Source organism: Protomyctophum parallelum (genome assembly GCF_964188405.1).
Source record: "Protomyctophum parallelum genome assembly, chromosome: 10".
Taxonomy (NCBI): domain Eukaryota; kingdom Metazoa; phylum Chordata; class Actinopteri; order Myctophiformes; family Myctophidae; genus Protomyctophum; species Protomyctophum parallelum.
The window spans coordinates 10,405,667-10,420,093 of record NC_139704.1 but is presented as its reverse complement, the minus strand read 5'-3'; the positions used below and the strand labels follow the sequence as shown (position 1 = coordinate 10,420,093).

General features: G+C 43.7%; 1 protein-coding gene across 1 annotated transcript in view; it reads left to right on the top strand.

Moving 5' to 3' along the window:
- The window catches only part of LOC310865465 (calcineurin subunit B type 1), a 35,607-nt gene that overhangs the window by 16,178 nt on the left and 5,002 nt on the right, over positions 1-14,427 (top strand). The window contains exons 3-5 of the mRNA XM_083774591.1: positions 10,564-10,740; positions 12,156-12,215; positions 12,956-13,140. Of these exons, the coding sequence (XP_083630717.1) occupies positions 10,564-10,740; positions 12,156-12,215; positions 12,956-13,140 (422 nt within the window). The remainder of the gene's footprint in view (positions 1-10,563; positions 10,741-12,155; positions 12,216-12,955; positions 13,141-14,427) is intronic.

Genomic DNA, 14,427 nt, shown 5'->3' with positions numbered 1-14,427 from the left:
GAGCCCCCACCGGGAGGACATGCAGACTTTGTCCTACTCCTGCCGTCCAACACTCCCTGCTGATGGGTGCAACCCCAGCCCATATAAGAGTACCAGCAGTGACAAATATAACCCTCCCTGCACGGCTTCCCACCTCCGAACACAGGCCAATTCACCTATAGCTAAGACCCGGCCTCTCCCACTTAGACACTTTCCAGCCAGGCTCATTCATTCCAATCAAAATATCATGGATTTTACACATTAAATACTGGTTCATTTTTGGAACCAGAACTTCAAAATCTCTTCCAAATCCAATGACAAGGCCTGCCATATGCACTGGAAAAATATGTGCGTGGCATTTCTTGTTTAAAACAATGTTTTGTCATATAGGAAAACTATTGGTGGAGAGGTTTGTCTAACCCAGCGGTTCCCAAACTGTGGTGCGCACCCCCTGGTGGCCGTGCGCGAGTGGCCACCAGGGGGTGCGTGACATGAAAAGGGTAATGGTGGACAGTTTATGGTGTTATTTAACACAAATGGCAAAATCGGTAAAACACCGTTTTATGGAGATGTATAGAGCCACAGCCGCTCCGTGTCTCACACTCTCCGTGTCAGAGAGTGCAGTCAACATTCCAGCCCCTAAACATAACCGCAAGCACGGGAGCAGTGCATGTTCGCCAACCTTAATGCATGTTCGGACTAACGGGACTTCGGATCTATGGGCAGTTCCCTCCTCCCCCTCCCCTCACACATGCACAGCGGCAGATTCTTTAGTTTTAACTCAAGACAAGACCACATACTTTGTCCATGCTTTGCTGATGTATCTTTAGTTAACCAAACTAAAATCCAGTAATCCACACGTGTCAGAAGGCTATGTTAACCAGGAACACTGCGCAGTGCAAGCTAAGTAATGAACAACACTGTGTGTGTGTGTGTGTGTGTGTGTGTGTGTGTGTGTGTGTGTGTGTGTGTCACTCCCTGAAATGAAACTGAAAGGATGCGCAGGACTATTTTCCGGCCAAACAGAACATTGAGGGGTGCATAAGCTAGGTCAGGGGGAAATGGGGGGTGCACGACCGCTGTTAGGTTAGACTCTAACCCATGTTATGCTTAGCTATGATCGGACTGTAGCAGTTTGGGGAGGGGCTTAGCTATAGGTCAATTGTGTTTGTATAGATGTTCAACAAAGCCTAATGCAATATGCTGGTGGACAGACACTTTACCACTAAGCCACCCGAGCGCCTCACTCCAGCACGGTTTACAGCAGTTCGCGAGTGCAAGCCTTTCTCTATGCTGGGATCATTACGAATCACCATGTTTGTGGAGTTCCTGCAAGATGCTCCTTTCTAATTTTGCAATGCATGCATCAACTTTAATTGGTAGAAGGGGCCAGGCTGAAGATATCTTGCTGGTTATACCTAACAAGCACTGAGACAGAGGCAGATCCCTAAGTGTAGGCTATCCAAAGTACAACACTGAGGATTTTCTGTGTAGGCCCCTGGGACTAGCTGTATATCAAAATATCTGAAAATGCATAGAGCAAATTCCACTAATAGCGCTTCAGTTAAGGCTTGTGAACAAGCCTGTAATGTGAAATGTATTTTTTGCCTTGAATTATGTCCATGCAGCCTATTATTTGCCTGGCCCTGGGTAAATTAAAAAAAAAAAAAAAAAAAACACTAACTCCCCGGATCCAACACTAGTTGGCTGTGGCTGGAGAGACGATGGAGAAACAGGTGTTGGCCAGGAGCTGAACCCTGGAGGGACGGTCTGGAATCTGTTCAGCTTGTCTCCTCCAGTTACTCTGTCCCTTTGACTGGCTGGTCCTTTGTCTTTAGTTTCATATTTTGTCTCCTGTTCTGTATCTCTGTCTTTCCCTTCTTCATTCTTGCTCTCTGTCTCTTTCTTCATCCGTTTGTTTATTTCCTACCGTCTCTCTCTCTCTCTCTCTCTCTGACCCACCAAGTGTCTCTTTCTCTCTGCTGTCAGCGCAGCTGTTCAGCGTTTCAAGTGCTTGGACAGACATGCACTGGTATAGTGAAGAAATGGGTGCTCGTTTGGCCTGTCAGTTAAACCTGCTTCAACAAAGCCCTGCGTGGCCCCAAGACATGAACCTGTCCTGTACAATGGTTTACCTGTGCATAGACCCACCTGAGTCAAGACATGAACATATATACTGGATACCTGTGCATATAACGAAGACATGCTTGATCTGTCCATAGACCTACTGTAGATCACATAGGTTTGCAAATTATCTTAAATCAATGTGAGACAGAAGGTTTATTTGGTTTGTTTGCTGTATCTGATGACGGATCTGACGTGGGTGCCTTCAGTGGGTTAAAATGGCAAGAATGATTTCTCATCCTCAGCTTTCAGTTTGTTACATTTTTATTGATAACGCAGACATGATCTGCAGCATTCAGACAGAATCAACTTTAGCAAGAATGAACCTCTCTCTACCTTAATTCATTCATAAAGTGAATAGAATAAAAACATATGAAGACATTTATGTGTGCGTCTTCTTGTTTTAGACATCTCCTGTTAGCAGTGCAGCGCTTCACTGCTGCTCCCTGAGCCAAGCTTAGGTCAGGCAAAAATTGAATGGCCTACTTGCGAGAGGGAGCGTAATTAGACACACATAGTCATGCGCTCAGGCACATGCCTAGTCCATGCAACCACACATTGCATACTGCATGTGTGGTTGTGCATGCATTGCACAGACCCCCCCCCCCCCCACACACACACACACACACAGTCTCACACACACGCACACGCAACTCTTATTGCTTTCTTTACCCCACACCATACAAGTAGACGCATACATATAAGAGCAACAGCCGTCTGAATCCAACGCCTGCTACTAACACCACCCATCCCACCCTACCACACCCCACCCCCCGGTTGCAGCCACCTAAAAATAAACACTCAGCTGAAGGCCGGAGTTCCTTGTTGCTAGGGGTTTCCCTGAGGGCAGGAGCCAGAGCCTTCTTTGGGGTGGGGCTGGTGGGAGTTCTCATGATGCCATGGCTATAAATATCCGCCGACAGCATGCTTCCGCACAGCCTTCACTCGCTTCGGTGCACACATGCAGGCGAGAGTACTGTAGGTGTACAGTGCATTAGCGTAACGCTGCTGGTGCTAGGACCACGCGGTCTCAGCAATCTGCCTAATGCACACATTAGGCCCAGAGCCGAGCACGGCTCAGCCTTCTCTCTCTCTTACAGTACGACACCCTCTCTGCAGTGTGGCTCTCCCCTAGCAGTGGCCTAAATGAGAGGTGACAGGAGAGAGAGGGATAAAGCTAGAGTGAGTGTGCAAGAAAAGGTGTGCTCTAGTTTCATGTGCATGTGCCTTTTCTGACCTGATTTCCAGAGCCAGGACTACTGTAGCCTATACTGATCCTGCAGTAAAAGTTTATTTGACTAATTATTTATTTTCTGCTAAAATGTCTTACTGGTTGAGTGAGGGGGTGAATGAGAAACTATTGTAAGGATACAGTCTGTCAGCATTATAATATGACTATGTATATTTGTCCACCAGAGGGTGCTCTAAATGCAGCTCATCTATGCACACCTCTGGGCTGCCTTGATTAGGAAAGAAATACAAAGGCTATTGGCTATTTTAAGATCTTTGCCTACCATATGGTCAATGTCAATATAAACCATATGATCTTTGGAGACTGAAATTGCTGTGTTTTTGACGCTACACGAGTGTAGTCAAGAACATTTAAAAAGTAGAGAAATGAAAAACTAAAGAAAACACAAAGGGCTGTATTTTGCGTGTCTTAAGTACCAGGTCTTATTCCCTAACTTGAGTAAACTAAAGACCTGGAGGCGTGATCAATGCTCTTTGGCCACTCAGAATAGCCAAATGGCATTGATCACGCCTCCAGGTCTTTAGTTTACTCAAGTTAGGGAATAAGACCTGGTACTTAAAGGGACACTTCACCCTTTTTGCAAAAAAATATATGTTAATGACGTTTAGAAGCTTTAGAACACTTTCCTGGGGGTCTTTGTGTGTGTAATATGTGGTTTTAGTTATTTTAGATTGTAGCAGTGAGCCTGTTGTCTCTGATGTCATGGACACTGGTCTCACTACCTCCCTGGACTACAATTCCCATAATTCTTTGGTGCACTGCTCCTCCTTGTGGATAGGGGGAGAGCTGTCTTACTGAGACAACATGTAGTCCAGGAAGGAAGTGAGCCCAGTGTCCATGACATCAGAGACAACAGGCTCACTGCTACAATGTAAAATATCTAAAACCACATATTACATACATAAAGATCTCCAGGAAAGTGTTCTAAAGCTTCTAAACGTCATTAACATATATTTTTTTGCAAAAAGGGTGAAGTGTCCCTTTAAGACACGCAAAATACAGCCCAAAGTCAGTAATGGCGGACAGTAGTGGTGAGCAGTGTTTCCTGCAGGAAAAAGCTTTGGTATGGTGCTGGGCGCGGGGGGGCCTGCTGGGCGCGGGGGGGGGCCTTCTGGCCGCGCGACGAAAATCTTGATTTATGAATGAATTAATTTGATTAATTAATTAATAAGATTAATAAATTAAGATTAATTTGTATTCTTGCTCTTGTATTGCTATTGGAGACACTGGGGGGACACTGGGGGACACTGGGCAGGCACTGGGGAGGCACTCGGGCACACTGGGGAGGCACTGGGAAGACACTGGGGAGGCACTCAGGGGCACACTGGGGAGGCACTGGGGAGGCACTGAGGGGACACTGGGGAGACACTGGGGAGGCACTCAGGGAGGCACTGTGGAGACACTCAGAGGGACACTGGGGAGGCACTTGGCGGACACTGGGGAGGTACTGGGCAGACACTGGGCAGACACTGCAGGGCAGACACTGGGGAGGCACTGGGGAGGTACTGGACATTTCATATCACAGACACCATGATTCACTAGCCCCCTCAAAAAAAAAAAGAAAAGAAAAGCTTGGGCAGCTTGGCATGGCACAATTTATTTCAAGCATGGCGCAGCGCCATGCCAACAACATTGTGCAGGAAACCCTGGTGAGGGAGTCTAGGGATTGGATCCAGAAAGTTTCCCTTTGGTTAAATTTCCTGAGGCCTCTTGGAAACGGTTAAATGTGTTCTATACCTGTAATGTGTAAGAGCATCATTGTTATTTGGATATTGTTGAACATTGGCATTGGTGGTCTAATGCCTACCCCATTCTGGATGGGAACCTGTTTTGGTGTTTTAACTAAGCATTAATTAGCTATTGAAAAATAGCAGATCTACAATCTCATAGCGTGCCACCGAGTGGCGCGCTACGAGCTTGTAGGTGTGCTATTTTTGAAGAATCGTGAAAATGTGGCACAAATATTTGAATATAATATTCTTTCAGAAGACTTTTTATTTCGACGTCAGGCCTAAATGGGCTAATATATGGGCATATTGGTCAGATCAGCGGGAATCACACTCACTTGGGCGATACACAACGTCAAGTTTGAAGTGGAATCAGTGGGTCGGTTCTTGAGATACTCATACATGCAGAGTTTTGTCAAAGAGATTCTATATAAAGAGACGACAGTCCTTAAATATTTTTGAATCACCAGTAGATGGCATAGCGGTAGCGCTGCTGTCTTCACACCAAGATGGCGGAAACGCTTTGTCTTTGTAACACCTCAAACACGCACGTAAACATGCACGGTCGCTCGTGCACGTGCATACATGGTACATGCATGTGCACACATGCACCCTGACATTCTGAATGAATATGTTACTAATTTCTACTGGATGCTCTTGATCCATTCATAAATATGATAAATAAATGAGTAAATCAATATATGATGATGAATTTAGAATAGGATACATTTTGAATGTTTTTTTTAAAGTAACCAGAAGTTACGTCATCACTTAAATATGGTGGAGGCGCTGGTTGTTACTATGGGACTTAATGGGAGTGTTGTCTCTTTATATAGAATAGCTTTGGTTGTGTGTATGTTGCCCATAGAGTATTAAAAGGATAAAGACTGATCTGGCGCGAAGCTCCGCCCCCTCCGCTATTCATGTCAGTGGAAGTTGCTCAGTGGCGTTTTGAAGCACCCGGAAGGACAGTCTCAAAACGTCTACTTCCGCAATGCGGAAGTGCAACCGAGCGCTCAATGTTAAAGCCCAGCTGCACGGGGTTTCCTCAACAATGTAATGCACTTCCGGGTCAATCTGGGAACCCATTCGGTAAAAAGGAAAAATATAAAATTCTTTCTCCATTTTGTTTTTACCCCTGGGAGGCACCACTTCCTTTTGTGTGTAGAAAGTTAAACCGGAAATCTGTTTGGCTCCTCCCCTTTCTTAGTCCACTTCCTCCTGGGTGCTTCTGTGTTGATTCCTATAAACAGCACTACTACATGTTTAGTGCAGTGTAAGGTTAATTAAATAAGGTTAGGAAGCAAAGACCATATGGTGGACTCCATGTTGCTCCCTGGAAGGAAAGAAGCATGCGCAATGGGCTATACTACTGTCTGTACTGCCACCTGCTGGTGAACATCTGCGCAGATGATCCAAACCCTAATTGAAATTTGAAGCTAATATTCAAATATTGAAGTAGGTGGGACTAGCCCTATTATCTTATATAGATGTACTTCAATACATCTACATGTTTTGATGTGTTGTTGTTGCCAATCTGTTTGCTAGAATAACCAGAGGTATTGGCTCAGTGAAAATGACAACTGGCTCGGTGACAGTGTCACATATGCAACCAACCTTCTCTCTTATTTACTGTGTGTGTGTGTGTGTGTGTGTGTGTGTGTGTGTGTGTGTGTGTGTGTGTGTGTGTGTGTGTGTGTGTGTGTGTTCGCTCATGCATTAGGACCTAGGCTGTAATTATCACTAACCTGCCAACTGCAGTCCTCCATCTTTGGGGCAGGTTAGCAGAGTTAATGCAGTCACATGTCCCCACTAATGTGCTGCGAAAGCTGCTGATGATGCTGACGATGGCAAATTACTTAATGACGTTTTGGAAAAGCAGAAAAACAGGCCCAGCTTGGCCAAAGGAAGTTGAATGGCGATGGTAAGGATATAAGGTGACTGGTCAGTTATTTCTCTCATAAAATTCAAAAATAAACGGCCAATAATATTACTTTGTTCTGTTGTTTGCCGTTCTAGACATGGTTACCATGGTGAGGTTTCTGAGGTCTGCGGGGTTAAGTGAAGTGGCACGTGTTTACGTTCCATTCAGCTGATGGAAACGGATGGATTCATGTTATATATTGTATTAGTTTGTTTATAATTCACTTGAAAATGTAAAGCAAAGACCTTGCATTGAAACAGACACAGGCTTCATATACTATGATGAATAAAAACTGAAAGGCCTGTGTGTGTGTGTGTGTGTGTGTGTGTGTGTGTGTGTGTGTGTGTGTGTGTGTGTGTGTGTGTGTGTGTGTGTGTGTGTGTGTGTGTGTGTGTGTGTGTGTGTGTGTGTGTGTGTTCTGCATATGTTTCATGTGTGAACAATTGCCTTATCGTGCTCACCTTCCTTTGTGTGTGTATGTGGGGGGAAATAGTGCGTTCTAGTTGCTTAGTAACACAGTTGAGGGTGCATACAGGCTTTCCACATAAGTGGTGTGTGTGTGTGTGTGTGTGTGTGTGTGGGGGGGGGGGGGGGGTTGGGGTGGGGGGGTCGGTCTGCAGTGGAGTCTGTGAGATTATGATAATAATTTCACACTTCCATTGTGTCTCCCTCAGAGCCAGTTATTAGAAGAGTGCTGTGCGGAGCCTCTCTCCTGATGTGTAGTGTCTGAAAATGGGTTGCTGCTGATCGCTTTTGATATTATATCTGTACGCTGGAACATCCACCTGAGTGTTACAGGTCAATTTGGTTACATTGTGTACACTCTCTGACTTGAAAATGGATAGATTAACACTAGGAATTTCACTGTGTGTACACACAGTGCTTGTGTACTGCTGTTTTATTTTCACCTGAGGAGGACCATGCATGCAGCCAAATTCATATTTTGAATTTGATTTTTGAATATGTCCCCTTGTCTCTAGGTTTGGAAAATGTATTTCCCTTTCGTGTAAGGCTTAATTTATAATACAAGATACTAAGATAGGTGGCGTTTCACAGTAGTTCTTCTCCGTTACCTTCAAATGAACTTGTTATGCTAAATTAAAAAGAATTGCAAAATATGTTCATCTAAATCCTTCTTTTGCTAAATTAAATAATTCTGAAATATCTGTTCATCTAAATCCTTCTCGGCTGCATCATCGACATCAAAAGACGATTGATGCAACTTATGGAAAGTGCTGCCCTTTGACCTTGAGAACCCAGGAAACACTAAATATAAGAGTCTAAATCTTTACACACTATTGGATTAGATACAAGTCAGTTGGTTTGATTAAGTAGATTACATTTACAGTAGTATACACACTAGTTTGATGGTTCAAAACTGGGAAGGGTGGATGTCCTATGTGTCAACTACAAAAAAAAACATTTGAATTGTTCCATTCAAACTTTATTTGCAGATGCTCAAATGTGTACCAGATTCTATGATCCCCTAAAATCCTATCATAGATTTTTGTGATGTGCCCAAGTTATCCCACCACTTGGCATTTGACTACCCAGAACACATACAGAGTAATATTCCGTTTGCGTTCACTTCACTGGCTTCCAGGTGCTGCACCCAGACCCAGTACAAGACACTGGAGATGGCCTAAAAGGCAATCACAGGCATGGCATCCCCCATACCTTCAGCTCACTTACATCAGTTAACACAGGATGAACCTTTCCTATTTAACACTCTGGCCAATGCTCCACGTGTCCTAGACCTAGAGTAGACTCTTCTCCCTTCTGGCTCCCAAGTTGTGGAATAAACTCCCCGTTGTGGTCGGGGCTGCAGACTCCCTCCCCATTTTCCACCATAGTCTGAAAACTCACAGCTTCAGACTCCAACTCACCCCCTACCCCCTAGCACTCTCTTCTTGTACCACTTCTTGTCACCTATTTTGATAGATGCTAGTTGGTTACTTGTTCAAATGTTTTGTCTATCTAGTATCTATCTATCTATCTAATGCCCAACTGCGAGCCAATGGTTCCCATGCATACATGTTACTCCCTGACTATCTCTCCCTTTTTACTGTCTTTCTTAAACTGTAATAATAATAACAATAATAATAACTATCAATAAAGGCAAGAAATCCCCCCCAAAAAATCCTGAAAATAAATTCAACTTGTTTACGTTCTACAGGTTGACTCTTTTGAAAGCATCCCCAGAAAACCGATTTATTCAGCTTCACATTCAAACAAAATCACACTCATCATACATCATCACATTCCGGCCAATCACAATTGGTGTCTTCACTTTTTTGGCCTCACCTTTTATCATCAATACGTACTTTGCTCAGGCAATCAAGTCATCGCTATGGGGTGCTCAGCCAATCAAGTTTAAAATGAACACTCAGGACTTTCTCTTACTGTCTGCTGTCTCTGTTTCACTTGTTTTCTCTCTCTCCCGCTCACTCACTCACTTAAAACACAATGAGGGTGCAAAAAGCCTTTCTTTGTGTGTGTCACAAGTTCACAACCTAAAAAGCACCCAGCAAATATATCTCCGTCTCTATCCCTCTTCTCTAGCTTTCTGAAGCTACACTGCAGCATCATGGGACGGGGTGCTAAATTAACTCTGATTTTACTGCGTACCGTCCCACCCACCGTAACAGTACGTTGTTCTCTCTCCATTGCCTCATTTTCTCATTCTCTCAAATGTTGTATTTACTCTCTGGTTCAGTTCACCTTTCCACGTATGAAAATGCTTTGGAACAGCCCCCCCCCCCCCCCCCGTGCGTAATAAAGTTGACTCCGATAAAGTTGGAATAGGATAGGATGTAATAGGATAGTCTACACTACGGTACAATTCGATACACTGACAGCAGAGGAATTAATCGAATTGTCAGTCCTCTAAATTTGGCCGTTATCCATTTTCTTTCATTCTCTCACTCTGTCAGTGAGGTGTAAAGATGAATAAATGGCCTATATATCATTGGACAATGCAGATCAGAGCAAACCAATTCTGGTTGGCTGGGCTATCGGACCATGTGTGAATGAGCTTATATACTATTTAACAAGCTTTTCTAATTGCTTGTGGATTACCCCTCCTCTCCCACCACCACGATATCTGCCATTTGTAAAGCGGAGAGCGGCAAAGCCAGAGCCATTGGAGCTAATGGCAGGAGTACAGCGGATCCAGCTCTCAGCTGGGCAGACTGGACGAAGGGACACAAATAGATGTAAGTGTGCTGGGGAGGGTTGGAGCTTCCCTGTCGAACTCGGGTCACCGTTTTTGTTCTGTAGCTGGTTTTCGGGTCTGCGCAGGTTGTCCTTGACCTACATGCGGCTCCGGGTGTTGTAATAGATAACTACAGTATGAGCAGGTGCAAGTAAAGGGCGCCTGTGTGTGTGTGTGCGCGCATGCTCCTCTGGCGTACATCGTGTGTATACTGTAGGCCTACATGCGTTGTGTGACTGCAACTCCCCAATCTTGAGGGATTGTTTGTTTCGCAAAAGACTAATGTGGTTCTTCTGCTGCTCATCCATATGTTTCCCTTCTTCTCTCTCTCTCTCTCCCCCAGTCGATGCTGATGAGATTAAAAGGCTAGGGAAGCGGTTTAAGAAACTCGACCTAGATAACTCGGGCTCGCTCAGTGTGGAGGAGTTCATGTCCCTTCCAGAGCTCCAACAGAACCCGCTGGTTCAGCGGGTCATCGACATATTCGACACAGATGGGAATGGGGAGGTGGACTTCAAAGGTGTGCAATAACGCACGCACACACGTGCGCACACACGTGCGCACACACACACACACACACACACACACACACACACACACACACACACACACACACACACACACACACACACACACACACACACACAAACGTGTAGTAAATAAAGGTAGTAAATCAGTTTGGTTATACATTTATTCTATATTGAATAACATTTTGTTTTTTTTACTTTAAATACATGAATCAGTAACTATAATTGAAAATATGCTCTGCTTTATTTTTCAGGAAAGCACAGACTTGGGTTTAGTTTTTTCCCCTAACATTTACAATTTCTGTGCATTGTGTACAAGAACACTTTGGCATTGGTCTGTCCATTTTCTAAGCTGATTGAATTAGAAAATGGACCTGTGCCCAGTACTTAATGAATGGTGCTGTAAAACAAGCCTGTTGTCCTCTAGGCTGAGAAAGGCTCAACACTTTAAGGTTTTTTTGGCAAACATTAATCACACAGCATCAGTAACAAAAGAAGATCTCGATAACCAGGGACCTTGGACGCGCGCGCGCGCGCGTGCACTCTCTCTCTCTCTCTCTCTCTCTCTGCATTACAATACATTATCTCTGCATTGCAGTACTAATGGTTTACAATAAGATGAGAGATAGGTCAGGGTTTCTGCCTAGACATGACTTGTTTAATTAATTGATCAAATTTTGTATATTGCCTTTTAAGGGGTATTTGATTAATTTATCTCATTTTGTAAATTGCCTTTGAAGGGGTATTTATTTTCCTGTTCCAGGAAGTTTAAAAGTTCCTTTACATTACTTTAAAATGATGTTGAAATTTGGTATAATACATCTTTGGTATTTATGGGTACCTGGCCATGATATGCAGTGTACGTACTGTGTACACTGCAAGTCCAAATAGTGGACTATATGATCTGTATATCTGTTGCAGCAGTGTTCTATGAGTGGGGAACAGGGAATCATGTATGTTTTTTTCTTTCACCATTCATTTTTTTGCCTGGCAAAACGGGTCATTGAATCACTTGTAGGGGAATGTGAAGTTACTTTATTCATATTTTATTACCCTTTGAATTTGAAAGAAGATCCGGTCAGTAAACATATGGAAACTAGTTTGTTTAAATATTACTGTAAGTGGACCGACTCCCCAACAGTCCCCACTCAGAGCACAAGAACAACTGATAAAGATGATTGATAATATTTGGACTTATATCATGGAAGGTATCTAACTATATTACAAACCAAGGTTCTACTAAAGTTCAACAACATTCTCTAACTGAACATGTTTTATAATAGGTTAAAACACATAGGTAGGTTTTTAGTAGAGGAACTAAAACAATCCCATCACAATACAAACAATTTTAAACAAATCCCCTTCTTCCTAGAGCAAATGTTACTGACTGTCACTCTTCTCCTCCCAGAGTTCATCGAGGGAGTCTCACAGTTCAGCGTCAAGGGGGACAAGGAACAGAAGCTTCGGTGTAAGTAGAGCTGCAAATCTTCTGCCACCTTGAAAGAATCCTTGAAAAACACATGTGGACAGAGGTGGCGCTAAGTGGTTAGAACTCTCAAACACACCATTGCCAAACCATTTCCACCCTGGTCCCCCTACCCACACCCCATCCAAGTCCTAAAGAAAACCCCAGGCCATAACCCTAATCCAGCCAAATGCACCCACCCCCCTCTCCCTGACATAATCCCAAATCCCCACCAACCACACCAACTCCTTCCACAAACCCAACTCAACCTCTCCCACCAATCTAACCCCAAGTCCTTACCCCATCCCAACACAACACATCCCCCATTAACCGTGTTAACACTGACCCCAGCCTCTATCACAGCCCCTAACCCGCTACCTGTCTCTAACCCTGCCACCTCTGGAGCCACATGTGTCACTTGCTGGTGGGGGTTTGAGTCTCGCCGGAGCTTTCTCTCCTGTGTCTCCCCTGTTCTGTGTTCCTCTCAACGTTCCACTCAACCAACGAAGGAGGAAGAAGTACCTTGAGAAAATAAGTAAAACTTTTTATTTACTGTTGGAACTGTCTTTGAGCAGCGTGAAGGTGACGTTTTCTTTTCTTTTCCATATACAAAAGGCTGCTAAGTATGTTATGGTCATCTCATGTCACTGGTGATTTAATAATTTGAACTTTTATCTACCGTTTTCCTTTTCACTTCTGTTTTTTCTTCTTCTTTTTTTTCTCCTCCTTGCCCCATCCTTCAGTTGCATTCAGAATCTATGACATGGACAAGGACGGTTACATCTCCAACGGCGAGCTCTTCCAGGTGCTCAAGATGATGGTTGGCAACAACCTGAAGGACACACAGCTGCAGCAGATCGTGGATAAGACCATCATCAACGCTGACAAGGATGGAGACGGCAGGATATCCTTTGAAGAGTTCTGTGCAGTAAGTCTGTCCATCCAGCCGTCTGTCAGCGCACAGGGATATTTTTGTTGTTACATTGAAGGCTAATATTGTCCAGAGGGCCAGAAAGTTGCTGACTTTGAAGTGTGATGTCAAAGGCTTTGAAGAATATAGGCGAAGTGTTTGTTGCAAAGACAACGTTAACATTACACGTTAATATTGGATGCGTTATAGATCCATATTCCATAATGGTCTTAAGAGGTGTTGGATGTGTTATGTTCAGTGTTAGAAACTAACTGAGGTGAGTAATTGTGGAGAGAGACTTGTCTGATTGGTGATTCTGCTCTTTAGTGACGTCATATTGTATACAGTATATATGAGAGCATTTAATCAAAATAGGATCTCTCTGCTGGTTCTGGGGCCCAAAATGTGTACTGGCTGAAAATCGCTGGCTTTACACCATACAGACAGCCAACATCTACTGTGTATTCACTGCATGCAGGAGTGGAATCTTTTTCATAACCTCTGCAATATATTCAGCAAATTATGTGATTAATGATCGTATTTCATATTCTAATACAGTACATAATATCAGTTTGTCATGGTCACAAAGTGAACTGTGCATGATACTACTAGTCAGAACAGGCATGGGCTGTTGATGTCATAGCACTTGAGAGAAATGAAGGCCTGCAACACTCCAGAAGATGAAATTAAAGTCTTAAAGGTGCAGTGCACAGCTCAATAATGTCATGAAAGTGAGGAAGTAGCCAGCATACAATGTATGTACAAAGTATGTTATGGTCATCTCTGGTCACTGGCAGTGGTGATTAATAATTTGAACTTTTATCTACCGTTTTTCCTTTTCACTTCAACCAAACAGGCAGACCTGTTTGGTTGAAACGCATCTGTTGTTTATGTCCGTAAGAGATAAATAAAACCATGTGAAAAGGACATTAATTGTGTGCTGGCTATTTCATCACTAAACATTTCAAAATGTTCACAAATGGCAAAACATTGCCGATCTACAAGCTTTTCGTAACTATTCATTGTACGAATAAGTGTAGGCAGGACAGAAATGGTTAAAGACGTCCGCCTCCAAACCCACATGTTCCCCAAACTGGCCTAAGGTTTTCATTTCATGTGATGTGCCTCCTTCATGCAGTCTCCCACTCAGCTTCCTTACTGTCTCAATATGGAAAGAATACCAAGAGGAATGGGCCGCCCACGCTCATTTGAACCAAACAAAAATGTCTGTAAAACAATGAAGTGAGTTAGTTGAGAAGAGAACAGCCTGGAGATAGTCTGCGGACAGACATGAGCCCTAATGGA